Source organism: Elephantulus edwardii, unplaced genomic scaffold (assembly GCF_000299155.1).
Source record: "Elephantulus edwardii isolate Elephantulus edwardi_28Jun2011 unplaced genomic scaffold, EleEdw1.0 scaffold00002, whole genome shotgun sequence".
NCBI lineage: Eukaryota > Metazoa > Chordata > Mammalia > Macroscelidea > Macroscelididae > Elephantulus > Elephantulus edwardii.
In genome coordinates, this window is record NW_006399752.1 from 33,607,363 (window position 1) to 33,625,903 (window position 18,541).

Below are 18,541 nucleotides of genomic sequence, written 5' to 3' on the forward strand. Positions count from 1 at the left end.
TGCTGATTGAGAAACTGAGGCCAGAGGTTTCTAAAACCGCTAAGTGGCAGAGCCAGACCATAACTGGCTCAAGCTTTGTTACCTGCTTGACTCCCTGAGAGAGTGACCGTCACAAGGACCAGCAGACCCCCATCCAGAGACAGCCCGAGGCAAAAGCCCTGGGGGAGGCAGCGGTCTGCCCAGCAGGCAGCAAAGGCTCTCTGCCCAAGACAGCTTGGAGGTGGGAGTAAGTTTTAGAATCTCCACCTCAACTGTGCAGTAAGAGACTGTGGTTTTGTAAGAATAATTGCTCAGCCTTGGGTTTCCCTGTGGGGACGTGTCACTGGCCCCCACGCTGACCTCAGAACAATCCCTAAACACAATGACAGTTAATGCGGGTGCCAGCACTGTGGTTATCAGAGACCAGAGCACTGGGGAAGGGCTCTCATGCTCGGTTCAAATCCCGGCTCCGGTGCTCCATTCAGCGAGTCTGCGCCCTCTTGGAGGCGGCGAGCACCCCGGGGAGCACCTCAGGAGAGGAGGGGTCTCTGGGCTCCCGCCCCCGCGCCCTGACCTGCGCAGCTTCTCCGTGACCTTCTCCAGCTCCTCCTGCGCGCGCCGCAGCTCAATCTCCAGGTAGTGGCGCGTGGAGTCGAACTCGGTCTCGAGCTTCTCCAGCTTGTGCGTCGTGTAGGACAGCCGCTTGCGCAGCTCGCCCTTCTGCTCCTGCAGCGCGCTGCAACGACACGCGGCAGGGGCCCGGCCGCGGCGCTGAGCGGGGAAACTGAGGCCTGCGGGCCAGCCGGGCGCGAGTGTGTACCTGGGCCGCTCAACAGACGCACGTGCGCACGCACACCTTTCCCCCAGGAGACGCCCACGGCCCCGGCCAACATGGAGGACTGGCCAGGACAGAAGAAATGACAGAACCCCAGAAACTCAGGGGGTGTTTGGGTGTCAGGAAGTCCTACCAGCACCATGCTTTCTCTCCACCAGAGAGCTCTGATGACAGCTGATCCCTAAGACGCAGAGGTGGGCCGCGGAAGCCTGGAGTGGGCAGCAATTGGCCATGTGGCCCCAGACACTGGGCCTCAGCAGTGCTGTCACCTCTGCGGCCAAGGACAGGGCGGGACACACGCCCAGGTGGCAAGAAGCCTTAAGACCCATAGCGGCAGCCACGAAAGGAGGCAAACAGGCTGCAGCTCCGCGGACACCCTGCCAAGCGCAGACTCCCTGGGCTGAGGCCCAGAGTGACCACATCTGAGGATCCAAGTCTTCTCTCTACCTAGCGGCTCCTCAAAGTGAGACCCCGGGGTGCTGACCCCTGCACTCTCAATGAGAACACCCAGCTGAACCCCAGCCCCATGGGAAACTGAGGACAAGCCACACACCACCAAGCCACCTGAATTAAAGGAGCACCCACCACAAATGTGGGGGTTCAGGGACCAGCTGGGAGGTGCCCCAGGGCAGGCGTGAGGGTTCAGGGGATCAGCTGGGAGGTGCCCCAGGGCAGGTGTGGAGGTTCAGGGACCAGCAGGGAGGTGCCCCAGGGCAGGCGTGAGGGTTCAGGGAACCTGCAGGGAGGTGCCCCAGGGCAGGCGTGAGGGTTCAGGGGATCAGCTGGGAGGTCCCTCGAGGAGGTGTAGAGGTTCAAGGGACCAGCAGGGAGGTGCCCCAGGGCAGGTGTGGTGGATACCAGGGGACCAGTCGAAAGGTCCCCCAGGCCAGGTGTGGGGCACTCAGGGGACCAGGAGGGAGTTGCCCAGGGCAAGGTCCTGACCACCCAGCCCTGAGCCAGCAGTTACTCTGAACACACGCTGACCTGTGTTGACCCCTGGGAACCCACTTATGGGTGGGATCTTTGTAGCTGGACCTATGCCTAGGATGCACCCAAAGACTCATCTCTGGGCCCCGCACTGGGCTTTTGGGGGGTCATCCATCCGGCACATTCTGCTCTATCTGCTGTTAACACACTAAATCTCCCAACAGCCTTAAAAGGTGATTACTGTGTCCATCTTAGAGATGGGGCAGAGGCTCAGAAAGGTCAAACATTTGCCAAATCACACAGTTAAGTCAGCCAGCCTGGCTCCCACTCGGACATCTTCCTGCTGGCAGCTGACCTCGGAGCAGACAGGAAGCAGGAGGAGCAGGGGTGGGACCTAGGGGTCCTAGTCGCCTATTAGAACTCCGGATGTGGGGCCTGTGACCATGGACAGAACAGAGGGGGCAGAGCGCGCGCGTGTGTGGTGCCGATTTGTGAGGGAGGGAAGGCCTGTTGTCCAGTAGGTGAGGGGACAGTGCAGCGCTACCGAGAGTCCCGTGGGTCTCAGGGACTGGTGGGGCGATGACTCTGACTATTGTTCAGGCTCCGGTGACCCCATCAACCTGTGCTAGGGCCTCAGATTTCCCCTCCCCACCCCTGCAGCCACAGGGAAGCCTGGAGAGACACAGGCCGACCCCAGATGAATCCTGTCTAGCCTCATTGGGGGGACCGGGGCTCTGCTGACCCCCAGACCCACTGCCAGTCCTGGCCACACCCCCCGAGCTGCCCACTCACCCCCTAAGCCTCAGCTGCTCTTGGCAAAGGGACACACACCTATCTTGCTGAGGCTGGGGTGGGGTGCTAGCGTGGCGAGTGGCCCTGGGCTAGGCACATGGTAGACACTGTCAGTGCTCAGAGGATGCCTGGCCAGCCCCAGCTGGGAGTCTGTGGGGACCTGTGGGCATAGAAGTCCAACCAGATGCTGAAGTGAGCACAACCCCGGGGGCGGGGGCGGGGGCTGCCTGGAGCCAGCCCCTTTGAGACTTCAGTCGAGCTTGCTGTGGGACTGGTAGGAAAGAAGTCCTGGGGTGTCTCCCATGAATGTGGAGCACCCCTCTGCCCCCATACCATGTGGCCACCCTCTTGGTTCTGCTGAACCCTAAATCTAAGTGGGGGTGACCGCTGTCAGGAGGAACCCTCAGCACCAGAGCCCCAGGCAGGTGTTTCAGGAAGCCGCATGGTTGCTACGGCACGCATCCAGCAAATTCTGAGTACGCATTCTTGGATTCCTGCCTAGGATGCTGGGTTTTTAAAAAAGTAAATAAAAATAAAAAGAGCTGCTTGCTTTTTGAGAACGTCAGAGAAGGGCAAAGGGTGCTCCCAGAAGTCAGGTCCCAAAGAGGAGGCAGATGGGAGCGGAAAGCCTGAAAGCGGACGTCCCAAGGCCGAATCTGCCTGCCCGCCTGCAGCTGTGCCCAGGCTGCATCCCGCCTCCTCCAGGCAGCCTTCCCTGCTGCCAGAGGCTCCACGCTACAATCATAACCTTGTCCCCCAGCAGTAGGAAGTCCACACCGTGAGCTGGCTGGTCACACAGGGTCTGTGACCTCACAGACAGAAGGACAGGCAGCCTGGACGCTGGAGGAACCTGGCAAGGTACCGGAGGGTCCCAGCAAGCAGGATGCAAAGTGCCCCATGCCCCTAAACTGGTCACTTGTCCACCCATGGCATATCACTGGGTCAGCATCAGGGACACCAAACAGAGGAACCACCAGCCAGGGGACAGACAGACAGACAGGCAGACAGCACAGTGTGAACGTTGTACTCCAGGAGGCCGTGTATGGAGTGACTCACCCTGCATCATCTACCCACTGGGCCTGCTGGGACTTGGGTGCTGGTCACAGGCCGGCCTCTCAGCCCAGAACCTCGGCCAGTCCTGAACGGCTCAGCTGGGCCCTGGGGTCTCGGACCCCCAAGTGACTCTGGCTGGTTCACTCTCTTCCCTCAGCCTGACCCACTTTGTGCCTGGTGCCCACAGTAGCCCTGACCTCACAGAGCCTATGGTCACTGGGGGGCAGATGGTGACACAGGGTGGGTGTGTTGTGTGGACAGGGCTGGGAGGAGTGAGTGAGGGGCTCAGATCCATGTCTGGGAGACTTCCCTCAGCTCAGAACAGCTCAATCTGAGCCCCAGGTGCCCCCTGGCCCCAGATGCTTTTTCTGACCCTGAGTGGCCTCCACATACAATTACTCCCCTGGACCACTCCCATCTCTGGACAGAGCCCTCTGGCTGTGGTCAGTCCACTTGGCCCCTCACCACCAGTCACACAGTTCAGGGGGCTCCGGGGCTCAGATGCTCTGGCTGTCCTGTCCCTCCCCAGCTCTGTCCAGGGAGGCCCGAGACCAGGCAGCCCGGTCTGCAGTCACCTGCGGGCACCACTGCTCTTCTCGGCATCTCAAGCCCTGCCTGGCCTCTGCCTCAGTTCTCTCTATGTGGGAATACCCTGCTCGTGGCCACATGCTGTGGGTGAACGGGGTGTAGGCAAGGGGGACCCTGGTGGCAGGGATGTAAAACACTGCTCAGAAGAGGTGCCGAGAAGTCAGGGAAATGGTCCCTAATTGCCCAGACAAGGTCATGGGAGCCCTTCCCGAGGCCGCCTCCCTATCTGTCCCTGGGTGTGGGGGCTGGGGATGCTGGGACCTGGCCAAGGTCTGCTGAGGGCACATTCAGATCCTGTCTTGTGAGGTCACCTGCTTCTGCTCTGTCCTTGTAAGCTAGACCAGACGTGAAACCTAAGTTTACGGGTGTGTGTGTGTGTGTGTGTGTGTGTGTGTCTGCACATGCACTCTGACTCCTTCCACCCCAGCTGTGAGTGCCACCCCTCCCTGAGGAGCCTTCCTCCTCCTCCTCTTCCTCCAGGATGCCTCAACCGAGGGACAGAGGATAGTGGTGGGGGCAGCCACCCTGCTCTGGGTCTCAGTCTCCTAGTCTGTCCCCAGGGACTTGGACACAGACAGAGGATGGACATCTGGGGTGGACGCAGAGACATCAAGGAGCCAGGAGACAACAGGTATGTTACCTGTCCCAGATGGAGGGTGAGGACCTGGCCAGCCGGCCCTGCAGGACTTGGGACTGCCCGAGGCAGGAGGGCACCCAGGGGCTTCGCAGCCTGTGGGCGGAGAGGACAGAACCGCTCAGGGGACGGGACTCCCACTGGCTCACCTGTGCACACCTGTGCACAGGTGGGAGAGTGAGAGAGGTGGGAGTTCTCCTCTGCTGTTCCAGGCAAACTCCTGTCACCTCCATGATGGGAGTGGCCGGAGCTGGAGGCTGGGCTCGAGGCACGCTCCCTGGCCACACCTTGTGATCCCAGAAGGTCCAGGGGTTGAGCTCACGTGTGGTCCCACCATGGAGAGAGGCCCCTGGTCCTGGGCCGTCCCCTCCTCTTCCGCCCACAACTGGTTGGGCAAGGCAGGCCAGAATCCTTCTCCTCTGGGGGGGGCAGCTCCCCCACTTCCCGCTCTGGGTCCCTAAAGTGGGCTCACTGGCTGAGACCCCAAAGGAAGAGGATGGAGGGGCAGGGGGCTCCTGCCCCATCAGCTGCTGTCCTGGGAAGTGCAGTCCCTGCAGGCTTTGTCTGATGGACGTCAGGGGTCCAGAGACGCGGCCACTTCCCTCGCCCCTGGGCCTGCTCCCCTAGTCCTGCCTGCAGCTTGAGTGGGCACCATGGACTGATGGGCTGGCAGAAGAGAGGCAGGAAGCTGTTAAGAACAGGGTTCACTCTGCCAGCAGCCACAGGTACACTGGAAAGTGGAGCCCTCCTGGAAGGCGCTGGGCTTGCTAAGAAGGGCGCAGGTGGCCCTGGGAGAAGACTCAGGCCCGCAGCAAATACCGGCAAAAGCCGGTAGAAGTGTGCACTGTGGCAAAGACCGGTGGGATCCCATGTCACAGTAACTGCTGCAACATCATCAACAAAACTCCAAACTCTGCAGTTGAGCGTGTTCTGACTGACAGCATCCCGCGTGCGTATGGCAGGGGAACCGCGCTGCGGGGTTTTCAGCTGCAGCCTTTGAGAAGCCCTTTGCCAGGTCTCACCTCCGCAGTGCAGCTGAGCTGCCTCCAGCCACTCGGGCCACCCAGGGACTCGTTGACCAAGCACTGTCCACAGATCTCTGTCCCCTCATGGGGACAGCTTCCAGACCCTGCCTCGGGCTACATCTCCTCTGGGCCCCCACCTGAATGTCCTCAGTGGCCAGCCTTCCTCCTCCAACCCCTTGCCTTAGACCAGCATCCTCACTGCCCTGTCCACTCGCAGGCACCCCAAGTCCAGTAGCAGGAGATACGGCCCAGTCCTCGCAGCCTTACAGACAATGCCTTGTGGGACCCACCTCTGCAGCCACAGTGTCAACCTTTGTTGAGGGGCTTCCTCTGCTTTGCTGACCCTCTCAAGTCAGTGCTGAGGCTCGCCTGCAGAGACAGGGACTCCCCAGCTGTGACTCCCTTGTCCACAGCAGCCCTGGAGAAGGGCCCCGCGCCAGAGTGACCCAGATGCAGCAGGACTCACCCCCAGCCGAGGCCACACGTCTCCGTGGGGATGCAGCAACACACGGACCACACTGACTCTCGAGCACCCACGTGAGTCCAGAGGGGTGTGCAGAAACCCCATCCTGCACCTCTGGCCTGCCTGTCACTATGCGCTGGGGCCCCTGCAAAAGCTCTATTCTGAAACTCCCACTGGAGGTGAGAGGGGCAGACAGGAACTGAGGGCTCAGGGGAGTGGACAGGCCTTAAGATGCCCTGTCCTGCGGCCTCCTCCCTTCACAACTTGTTGCTGTTATGTGCTGTCGAGTCAAAGACAACTCTTAGTGAGCCTACGAGCGACGCCTCTGAATCTTGCCCGGACCTGAGCCAATCTCACCATCTCTGACACATCTGCCCTTATTAACACAATCACCTTGTCAATCTTCCTGTTGAGGGGCTTCCTCTCCGGTGCTGACCCTCCACCCTTTCAAGCATGATGTCCTTCTCCAGGGACTGGTCCCTCCTGACCACGTGGCCAAAGCATCTGAGACACAGCTTCAGAATCCATGGCTCCAAGGAACAGCTTGGTTCCCCCTCTCCAGAACAGACCTGTTTGTTTTCTTGACGGACCATGGGATGTTCAACACTCTTCTCCAGCACCACAACTCAAAGGCATCAATTCTTTTTCTGTCATCCTTAGTCACTGCCCAACTCTCAGATGCACAGCAAGCGACTGAGAAGACCACGGCCTGGGTCAGGCGCACCTTAGTCTGCAGACTGACATCGCTGCTCCTGCGCACTGGAGAGGTCCCTGACGGGGCTTTCCAAAAGCAACTCATCTCTCATTTCCTGACTGCTGGTGCTCTGGTGGTGCAATGGGGAGCATGCCGGGCTGGTGCTGGGATGATCACACACAGAGCTGCTGACTGAGAGGCTGGAGGTTCGAATCTCTCCAGAGGTACTTCAGAGTCACACACGTGGAGGTGCCATGAGTGGAACACACAGGACGACGAGTGAAGTTTAGTTGCCTCTGACAGCCAAACATGGCCAGGCCATAGGAATGGAGGGCAGGCCAAAGGCAGTTTGGTAGAAGAGACTGAGGGCCCAAGAGGCGCAGCAGCTTGGGCGTCAAGGGACAGCCATGGTGGGCAAGGACCAGATGCGAGCTGGGGGCGCCGAGGCCCAGCTCGGATTCTCCTGGGCTCCGTGGCCTGAGTCCCACGAGTACCATGGACTCTGACAGCACAGTCCGGGCTGAGGGCCCGGGGCCAGCTGGACAGCACTGCTGTTGCTTCCTGGAGGGTCCCTGTGCTCCTCCCTCTGAGGACAACAGTTGCAGGCACTCGGCCTGCACCCTGCAGCTGGGACCTGCCCACCTAGAGCCCTAGGCCACAGCTCACCCGACTCTACAGCAATCATACCAGCTGACACTGGACGGTCTGTGGCACCGCCATGGCCACCAGGCGTCCAGAGGCAGGAAACACGCATGTGTGTGAGCACACGCATGTATGTCACGAGAGCACACGTGGACGGGAGCACACACAGGGATGCACACGGCCACACACGGGCCGCACGTGTTCATCTGCACACGTGTATGTGTGTGCACGCATGTGTTCACGTGTACAGATGGCCACAAGTCTGTGCGTGTACACGTGTAACTTGATACATGTTCACGTGTGAAAACACACCTGTACATGGACGTACATGCGTCTGAGTGTTCACCTGTGCCTGTACATTCGTGCCCACGTTTGTGCACGTGTGTCTGTGTTCTTGTGCACATGTGTGTATATGAGGGGAGGAGAGTGGTGGTGTGCTGACCCGGGAGGCCCCCACTGGGAAGGGCGGCTTGCTGAGGGAGTGGGTCACCATCGTCCCATCAAGCTAGGACGGCCGTCCTCCAGTTCCCATCCATATGGAAGCATCAAACGTGGCCTTATCTGAAAGGAGCCTCTGCAGTTGTGAGCAGTCACGAGACCGCATCAGAGTAGAGTGGGTGCTAGTCCAATGCCTGGGGCCCTCACAGGGGAGCAGAGGGTGACAAGGAGCAGGGCCCGGGGCTCGGAGCAGAGGTGGGACTGGTGCAAGTCAATGACACGAAGTGGGCCTGGCAGACGCTGGGAGCCCGGAGAGGCAGGGGGGACAGATTCTCCTCAGAGCCTCCAGAGGGACCCAGCCACCAACACCTGGATTTCGGGCATGGCTCTGAGAGGTAAGCCGGTTAGGTCTGTGGATGTGCAGAGCTTGGTTACAGAGGCTGGGAGCCTCGAGTGACAGTGCTGATGGATGCAGAGGTGCCCCAAATGAACTCCTCTGAGGTCCACTCTTTCCTGGCCCCACCACTGACCAACGGCCCCTGTTTGGCCCCATCCTGGCCCCTCCCTGCCGTGCTGCTGCCTCCAGGGAAGGGGAAACGGTGGGTTCCCTTGTGCCAGGACTGGGACACAGGTTTGGAGAGAGGCACTTTCCTCTCATTCCACCGTATCAGGCGCTGCAATATCCCCTCTGCTGTCCCTGGAGCCCCAGTGCACCCTGTCCTTGTGAGCCCTCAGTGAGTGGACAGGCTGAGGGGTGGGTATCCAGGGCCAGGGCACAGCCAAATGACCCTGGCACGTAGATGGACAGGGCCCCTGCACACCCTGCTCCTCCCGCTCAGAACCTCTTCTTCCCTGCTCATTGGTTCATTCTATCTGCTTCCTCCAGGAAGTCCTCCCTGACCTCTCACTAGGTCAGAAGCCCTAGACTTTACACCACCACCATGGCCCCCTGACACCATAGTGGGCTTGCCTGGGGCATGGGGCTGTATCTGCTGTTGCTTCTCGGGGTTCCAGCTCCTTTGGTCAAGCCTGGGCTGGCTGCAGAGTTCACTAGCCTTAAGGGGGCCCTAATCTCAGGAGAGGACCCCGCTCTGAGCTCTCAGGAGACCTTTCAGTAGTGGTTTGAGTTGGAATCGAGGGGTGCTGTGCCCTGAGAAGAACAGAGGGAAGCAAGGAGGCCCTGGGAAGGCTCCAAAGAGGGCAGGTGGGGACAGGGGGCTGGGGCCACCTCCCAGTGCACTCCTGCTCTGTAATTTGTGCCTTATTGTTCACAGGATCTTAGAGAAAGTTCTTAGTCATATCATGTAATGAGTCAGACCACCAGCCTTCCTACTCGGGGCTCTGTCCACTTCTCTATCCAGTAGAAAGGACAGAGGGGGCCTCAGCTTCTGGGGTCCAGGGCACCAACGACTGCTGAAGGACTGAGTGGGGTTCCCATGGGGCAGCAGGTGCTCCTGGATGAGGGGCCAGTGCTGGGTGACTACGGTACCTGAGGGGGATCAAGCCTGCTGTCCAGACGCACTGTGGACGTGTCCCCTCCGCCAGCTCTAAGGACTGACCACTTCTGACACCCCAGCCTCTATCCACTGCCTCCTCGGCATTTCACAGACCCTTGTCCACCTTGTCTTCACTGCCACCAATCACTGCATCACTCTGCATGCCCTACCCTTTGCCTCAGTCCTTATTGGCCGAAAGGGGTCAAGGTTACCCTGGTGCCTGTATTCACAGGGAAGGCCGACACCACCATTAGATGTCCCTGTGTGCCCCCTCAGATCTCACGCAGATCTAGGACTCTTACTACATTTTCTGCTCTGCACTCCGCCCTCTCTTTCTTGGAAAACGACTTCACACCTTCGCCTCCCTGCCCAACCTTCCAACACCTCCCCTCCAGCCTCACTCACAGCTGACGACCTCGACCTCGCTTCCTTTTCCGCTGAGAAGAATGAAGCCATCAGAAGAGGCCTTCCCCGTGTGCCACACCTCCCTGCCTCCAGCGCCTGCCCCAGACCTGGCACTGTGGCTCCCACCGCTAGACACCTGGGGGCTCCCTGCCCCCTCGCCTCTCAGACGTGGCTCCAGGAAGGCTCCCCCTCCTTGGAACCACGTTCTCCTCGCTTCTGGGCCATTCTGCAGGGAACACAAGGATGTGGTTATTTTCCCCTATTGAGAAAACACAAACCACACTAGGCTGGTTCTCTGCCCCCTGGAGCCCTAGTTCTCTGTCCCCCTGGAGGAGCTGTCCACCCCTGATCCTGCCTGATCAATGCTGAGCGCTACCCTGGCCAGTGAGCTCTGGGGGTCTAGAGTAAGGAGTCAGGCTGCCATCCTGAAGGCACACAGTTCAAATCCACCAGAGAGTGGGCAATGCCCCCATGTGCCTCTGAAAATGCAAGTGCCTCTGAAAAGCTGCCGGAGGGTCCGCTAGAAGTTGGTTCCAACTCGGCGTCCACAACAGCCCTGGCTGGGTCTTGTCTCCTCCATGGCTCTGAACCTGCTCCGGCTAAAGGCAGCGGCCCCTTCAAGTCCTCCCTGGAGCTGAGTCCTCAAGCGGCCAGCAACTTGGCCAACCCCTCCTTCTCCTGGAGCACCATCCACACTGGCCTCCCGGGACCCCTCGACGCCCCTCTCCTCCTGGACTGCTCTTCTCTGACTCCCCTCTCCTCCTTTTCTCCGACTCCCCTCTCCTCCTCGACTGCTCTTCTCCGCCTTCTGTACAGGGTGCACTCATCTCCTTGACTCCCCAACACCTGGGTGTCCTAGGCTCAGGTCTCCAGCCTCTCCACATCCACAGGGACCCCAGCCAGCCTCGGACTGTACATAAAGAGGGTCCACCTCTTGGTGAAAGGACCCCACAGTTACATGCCTGTCTTGACCTCCAGACAGACTCACTGCTGACTGTCCCTGTGCAGTGACAGCATCGGCCTGCAGCTCACAGCTCAAGTCCTGACTGCTCCCCACCCCAAACCCCTCCACCACGCAGTGAGGTGTCGCTGAGCCAACTGCAAGTCACCGTGGTCCTAAGAGCAACGGCTCGGAGCCCAGCCCTGTCCTATCCCACTGTCCCATGTGATACACTTGAGCCCGTCGGAGCCCGGCCCTGTCTCACTGTCCCATCTGATACACTTGAGCCCGTCGGAGCCCGGCCCTGTCCTGCACGACCCTCCCACGTGATACACTCAAGCTCACTGCTGCAGTCACTGTGTCGGTCCACTTTGGTGAGGGCCTTCTTTCTCTTGACTCGTCACCTCTCCCAGTAAGATACCTCTGTCCAAGGACTGGCCCTTCCACAGCCCTCCTGTTATGGACTGAACTGTAACCCCTGAATATGTGTTGGAATGCTAATGCAAAGCTAAGCTGAACCCCCTGAATCAGTCATGTGAGTGAGGCATCTGGGGGCAGAGGATGGGAAAGGCCCTTGGGAGTTACAGGAATAGAGACAAAGGTGGGCAGAGAGTCCAGAAGACGTGAGAAGGTAGAGTCCGACCCCGGGCTGCTGCCCATGGGGACATCCTGACCCAGGCTAACTGAGTCAGAGGCCGGGCCAGCCAGGTGTGGGAGGTACAGCTAGCCGTGAATTTCTGAGGCCCAGAGAAGCATCCTGTCTACCCTTGATAAGTCAGTTCTCCTCAGATGCGCAGCTTTCTCTAGGTAACCCTGGCTTCACCCAGCAGTCCAGGGCAGAAGACAGGCGGCCAAGGAGGTCCAGGGCCTGAGAAAGGGTGGTGTCTGTGCCGGCGGTGGAAGAGCAAGGATAGGGCAGGGACTGAGCCCTGGTCACCTGTGCAGAAGACACAGACTGGGCCACGTCAGAAGGGCGTCCTGGACAGGAGAGGAAAGGTTCAGAGCTCAGCGGCTAGCTAAGAGGTCAGCAGTTTGAATCCACCAGCTGCTCTGAGGAAGAAACATGAGACCAATGGCTCTAATAAATAAAAATTACAGCCAGAAATAGTTGTGTTCTGCCCTGGGGGCACGTAGGAGGGGGGAATGACCCTACAAATGACAGCCAGAAGGGGTTCTCCTCTGCCCTCTGGGGAACCTAGGAGCTGGGCCGACCCCACAGCTGTGGGGTTCCTTGAGTCCCCAAGTCTGTGCTGCCTCCATCCATCCAGAACCAGACTCCTGAGCCCACCCTCCACCACCCCCCACCCTACCCCTACACGCCACTGAGTACTGGTTCTAGAGTCTGAAAAGGCCCATCTGGGGAATGGGCAAATGGAGCCCAGCTCAAACAAGGGATGAAGATTCGCTGAGAACATTCCAGAAAGGGCTGGGCATAGCATGCTCGAGAGGAGATGCCCAGAAGTGTCAAACCCCGCCCCCCTTGACACCTAAAGTCAGCCTTGGCCTGTCTGTAAGGGTGACGTGACCTCCAGGAAGACCCCGTGTTGCCTGGCACCTCCCAACATGGGGCACGCAGAGCTCTCCTGGGGGGTAATGGGTGTGGGGTGACCAGCTCTGACGTGGCCCTGAGGATGCCCCTCCTGAGAAGAGCACAGAGAACAGGCCTGGCTCAGCTTGGGGCTGGTCCACTCCATCGACCTGAGTGACGGACAGGGAAATGACCTGGGTGGGGCAAGGCCGGCCTGTGCTGAGCTGGGCAGGTGCCAGCACCAGCGGACACCCGCTTCACGGGCATCACTCCTGGGAGCCTGGCTGCAGAGCGCACGGAGAGGAAGGGGCTCACTGGGGCCAGAAGCCCAGGTGTCCCACTCACCGCCGTGTGGCCGTGGGCATGACTCTGGGCCTCTCTGGTTCTCAATGTTCCCATCTAGAAAGTGGGCCTCATAACAGCTCTTACCTACAGGTTAGCAATCAAACAAGGCAAGGCCAGTCATTCACACCTTAGTGAGAGCTAGTTCGTAAACCAGTGGTAGCAACTGCTGGCCCAGCCTGAGAGGACTCTTCTGACGGCTGGTGCTGCTCGGGGGTCCCTATCCATTCTTGGACTCAGCCCCAGGCCCCTGCAGTGCACCCCGGTGCTGACAGGCTGTCAGGGCAAGAGCACCAGGAACTCGACCAGAGCGTGAGGGACAACCTGTCTTCCACAGTGCCCCATGCCACCTCCTCTGGACCAGACCACTGCTCAGGCTGGACCCTTCACAGGACACTGCCCAGGCTGGTCCTCTGCTACCAGACCACTGCAAGGCTGGCCCCTGTCACCTAATCACTGCCTACGCTGGTCCCAGAAACTAGAGCACTGGCCAGGCTGGTCCCTGTCACCAAGATACCGCCCAGGCTGGCACCTGCCACAGGACACCGCCCAGGCTGGTTGACAGAGTCCACTGCTGGTCAGTGGATAACTGCTAAGGCTGGTTTCCTGCCGGGAACTCTCTCCGCTCATGTTACTTGGCTCAGCCCGGCACCACTGTCAGGAAGGGCCCTACTCCCACTGAGCCCGGACCCTCCATCCTGAGTGCCTCCAGCTCACGTAAACAGCAACATATCCCGGTCTCGAGGGGCTGAAGGCAAGGCTGAGGGGTACGCATGCTCCCCAACACTCCTGTTCCTGGAAAAAGAATAAAGGGCCCCTTCACAGGCATCTCCCTCCTTCCCTATTGCTGAACACAGTTCACGCTCATATTCCAAAAGCATTTATTGAGCACCTACTATGTGCTGGGCCTGGGCAAGGGAATCAGCCGTGGGCTGCTGTTGGCAGGAGACAGACCACGAGCAAGATCAGAAAGTCACACAAGCTGCCATTCGGGGGGAGCAGGTTGTGGGGACAATCAAAGCAGAGGTGCGGCGGGGGGCTGGGGGTGGGGAAAAGTAGGCTGCAGTTCTAATGGAGGCGGGAGCATGGGGGGTGCTGCAGGCTGAGATAAACTCTAACCACAAAGCCAGTAGTTCACACCCACCAGCTGCTTCTCCTGGAGCTCTGGACTCCCCGCGCAGGACGAACTGGACAGCAGAGGGGCTTGGGGCTCTGGACAGGAAGGTGGCATTCAAGAATCAGGCACAAGGAAAGGAGGCTATGAATTTGGGGGCATGTGGGAACAGCATTCAAGGTAGAGGGAACAGCGCGTGCAGAGGCCCTGAGGCAGGAGGATGTCTGGACAAAGGGGAGGGCTGGCTGCTGGAAAGGAGCCGGCATGGGAAGGAGTGAGAGATGAAGTTAGTTGTGAGTCTGCCTGGTGACCACTGAAGCGGTCAGCCCCCCCCCACACCGCCCCCGACCCTGGCAGCTCAGGCACTGAGAACAGGGCGGGTACAGGCTACCATCTGCATACTAGAGCACCCCAGAGCATGGGTCTGACACCTCAAACCTCGTGGAGAGCCTGTGCCAAACCGCAAACCACACACCCAACATTCACCTCAAGAAGACGGGAAGCCCCTAGCTTCATGCTATCAGAAGGATTTGCAACAAAAGCTTAAATCAAAACATTCAACAAAATAAAAATGTACAACTTCTTGCTCAATGATCACAGTGGACATCAGTGGCCAGCGAGTGGCCAGCGGGAGGCATCCTTGCCGTACACATCCCTCCCAGGGAGCTGGCATCTACACTACCACGGGACCCCCGGAGTCATCAGGCTGCCAGTGTGTCCTGGGGTGGCAGCTCACGTGGTGCTGAGCGCTATGCCATCGGCATCTCCAGCACCAGCAGGGCTGCGGTAGGGGACAGATCTCAGCTGCACTTCTATCTTAAGACTAGGAAGAAAGGCCTGGTGAGATCTAGTTCTGAAAACCTGCCATGAAAACTCTGCATCCCAGCAGCGTGGTGTCTGGTACAGCCCTGGAAGCTGGGCCTCCAGGATAGTTTTGTTGTTGTTATCGAGCCAGACGCACAGTTGACCCCCCAGTGGCTTGTCAGAGGCTGTGGACTGGATGGGAGGAGACTGCCCATCTTTCTTCCACAGAGCAGCTGGTGGATTTGAACCTTGTGCCTTTGTGTTGGCAGTACAACTCCTTACCACTAGGCCACCAGAGCTCCTAGGTCAGGATTCCCCCAGAAAGATTACTCATGGCAGTCCAGTTGATTCTGATTCACAGCTGTTTCTGGTGGGGTTGTGGAGGTTGTAAATAGCTTTTAAAATTCATACACATTTTCGTTTATAATGTTAATTACCATTGATTAATGTAATCAATGCTCATCTTTCTCTCTTGGAGTGGCTAGCCGACTAGAATCATCAACCTTTCAGTTAGCTGCCTGGATGTTGTGGATTACACCAGCAGGGGTCCTTATTCCGGGCTTGGAAGGCACTTAGGATTCACAGCAATCTTGACAATGGACTTGCACATACCAAGGGCCCCAGAGGTGCGGCTTGGGCCCCAGCAACATTCTGCTCTGCTGTAAATGGAGATGTCATGAGGACAGATCTGACAGCAACTAACTAACAACAAATCAATAGGAAAAAGACAGATAACCTAATAGGAAAATGCCCACAGACTCCAGAAAAAGAAGCTTCAAACGGTCGGTGACCCAGACAACTGCAAACAGCATGGCCCTCCAGACACCATGCCACGCCCACCACGTGATGATGCCAAGTGTTGCTGACAACCCTGAAGCCATGAGAACTCCTCGCACCCCTGGTGGGCAGGGCACTCGAGAGGTGGGCACACCCCCAAAGCCCTGGCCAAGGAGTCCCCAGAACTTACCAAGAGGTCTCAATCCCATTCCTCACCCTGCCCACATGTCCATTATTGGATAAGCACATCGTGGCCAGTCAGGCCTCAACCAGCTACAAGACGCCTGGCATTGACAGCTCCACCAGCACCATGGTCGACTGTCCCACACTGTCCACCTGTGGACCGCAGTGGCCAGCAGAGTGCAGGCTGAAGGTAACAGAAGTGCTAGACTGAGAACACAGAGGTAGGGATACTCTCACAGGAGGCCAGGCTACAGAGGACACAGGGACCTGGGGCTGCTGCTACCAGTTAACAATTCTGGGGACTTTTGAGGAGCAGGAGGAAGCTGAGACCAGGGTGGAGGGTGAAGGGTGTTTGGGGGGCACACATATGGGGCCTGGTAGCATTAAACTTCTTGATTTGAGTTGTGGTCCCAGGTGTTCCTTCTGAAATCACTCGGCCAACTGTCCAGATAGTAACTTTCCTGTACGTGTATCATGATTCACAGCTTTGAAAGAAGAGCTTGGTGAAGAGGGGTGGCCCTGCGGCCGAAGTTACACTGGGTTTCCCGGGAACCTTCTGGGCCAAGAAGGCAGGTTGAGGAACCCCTTTCCCCATGCAACTTGAGCGGGTGTGGTGGGTAGCAAGGCCTCAGTAGTGGAGGGAACCTGCCCAAAGTCCCACGCAGTGAAGTGACGGTGGCAGGCACCAAGGCAGAAGGGACACTGGGTGACAGCCAAAGGCAGGAGGAGGTGGAGGGTGGGGTCGGGGCCAGCAGAGCTCTTCTGGCCTCTCTCACAGGGAACACAAAAGGCAGTGTGGATATGCCCTGTGGATATGCCCACCCCAGGAGGGGACGGGCTGGGCAGCCTGCTCCCACCTCGTACATCTCAGCAGCCTGGCCAAGAGACGTCTGGGGGACCCGGGCCCCTGAGAATGATCTGAGAGGGGTACAGCGCCCGTGAAGAGCAAGCAGGAGTAGGCTAGAGGCTGGAGGCAGAGAAGAGGAGATGAATAGGAGAGGGTAAGGCGTTGGCTCTGCCAGGGGACAAGGCTGGCCATGCCTACACACGTGAACATCACAGAGCTTCCAGCAGATGAGGCTGGGGGCCAGGGCGCAGGGGCACAGGACAGACCAGAGCCCAGGCACCCGCTGTGTGCACCCAGGCCTTCAGAGTCTACCTGGTACCAGCCCTGCCACAGAAGGGGAGGAGTCAGGGCCAAGCTGGCTCCCCTGTGGGACAGGCTAGAGGACTGAGGATGTGCCAGGAGGCCACTCCCTCCCAACATGACTACCTGGCCCTCACCTGTCTCCTGAACACACCTGGCCTCTCTTCTGTCCTTGGCTACTGTCCTATTGGCAACTTCTATCCATCCACCAAGCCCCAGCTCAAAGGGCTCTAATCTCAGGAAGCCTTGAGCCCACTGGCCAGTGTCCCCGACCTTCGATCCCAAAGCACTGTGGGTAGATCCCCCTCTCCCTGGCCCCACCATCAACCAGCCTGGTCGCCGAAGGTCTGTGACCTGCTGTCTCCACACCTGACAGGTGAGGCACTTGTTCACAGTAGCCCCTGCTGTCTTCCCGACAATCCTGCAGGGTGGTGGTAGAACTCTCACTTTATGGTGAACTCAGTCAGGTCCAGTGTGGGTCGGAACCCCAGGTGCCTGTTGTTTCCAAACTCCAACACCCTCCCAACTTCCCCCGACGCCTCTGCTCTGGCTGGAAGGTCATGTGACCCAATGTCCCCTGAAAGCTGGCCGTGGTCACGGCCTCACCTGACCAACTAAGCCAAGGCTGTCCATGGCTTGTTACTTCTGGGCCTCGGCCCCCAAACAGGCTAAGCCACGTTTGTTCCCTGGATGGTACATGGGGGTGGGAGGAAAGATGGGTAGATTCCCGGCTGGCCCATGACCCCCTTCCTCCTGTCAAGCCCTGTGGAGTTAGGAGTGCTGGGAAGTGATGGTTAATGTGGGCACCAAGGAGAGGCTCTCTGGGGGACCACAGTCAGGCTGGCTCTTACCACCTCACCTGGGCCTGGGCTGGTCGGGTGGGGCTGGCTGAGACTCCTGGACTGGGTCCTGTCCTCTCTCCAGCCTACTGGAACCCTCTCAGAGGGTGGCATTTAAGACCAATGGCTTGAGCCACCCCCCCCCCACCCCTGCTGTGTCAGCCTGGGGTCTCCGTGGGAGCCCACCTGACCCCAAGCTTGCACGTAGCAGCTCCCAGGAAAGTTGTCCACAGGATGAAGGGCAGCTGCTAAGACCCTAACCCCCTCTCCCCAGCCCCCAGTTTGGGCCTGCGGGGCTTTGCCTGGTCCATGCCTCCTGGGGGGGTGGGCGCACCTGTACCCGGGGGTCCTCCTCAAGGGTGCCCCTTCTGGCCTCGGAGGAGAGGAAGGAGTGGAAGGAGAGGCAGAGAGACCCCCCCCTCAGCCCGGAAACGGTGTTCAAAGTCGGGGAGCTGAGCCGCCCCCACACGCCTCGGCTCTGGAGCCGGAAGGAAAACACAGGAGGGTGTTTCCAAAGTGGGGTCAGGGCGGCAGGGGAAGCGTGGAGGAAGCCGAGCACATCTAACCGTCCGGGCCTGCTCCGTGGGGAGCCCGGCCACCCAGCCTCAAAGTTGAGCACCCCGAGGGAGGCCGCGGGGGACACTCCCCTGACACTGTCGCGGGATTCCCCAAAATGGCTTCAAAACGCCACTGCCAAGGCCGGCGCAACGACTCCAGCCCCTCCCCCGCCCGCGCCGGCCGCAAACTTGGACGCTCCCGGCAACTGCCCTGGGGGATGGGCCGGCGGGGGCGCGGGGCTGTGCGTCCCCTCGGAGCCCGACCGGGGGGTCCCAGGGGACCCTGAGCGCAGGGCAGCGCGCGCGGGGCGCGGAGTCCGGATGGGGCCGGGCCCTCGG

The 18,541-nt window shown here is 59.4% G+C and overlaps 1 protein-coding gene across 1 annotated transcript in view; it reads right to left on the reverse strand.

Moving 5' to 3' along the window:
- Positions 1-18,541, reverse strand: part of LOC102858933 — a 35,934-nt gene that overhangs the window by 5,955 nt on the left and 11,438 nt on the right. Inside the window, exons 4-11 of the mRNA XM_006879175.1 lie at positions 17,980-18,123; positions 16,705-16,830; positions 16,517-16,626; positions 13,499-13,576; positions 6,300-6,469; positions 4,958-4,967; positions 4,815-4,904; positions 554-715 (exon numbers count right to left, since the gene is read on the reverse strand). Of these exons, the coding sequence (XP_006879237.1) occupies positions 554-715; positions 4,815-4,904; positions 4,958-4,967; positions 6,300-6,469; positions 13,499-13,576; positions 16,517-16,626; positions 16,705-16,830; positions 17,980-18,123 (890 nt within the window). The remainder of the gene's footprint in view (positions 1-553; positions 716-4,814; positions 4,905-4,957; positions 4,968-6,299; positions 6,470-13,498; positions 13,577-16,516; positions 16,627-16,704; positions 16,831-17,979; positions 18,124-18,541) is intronic.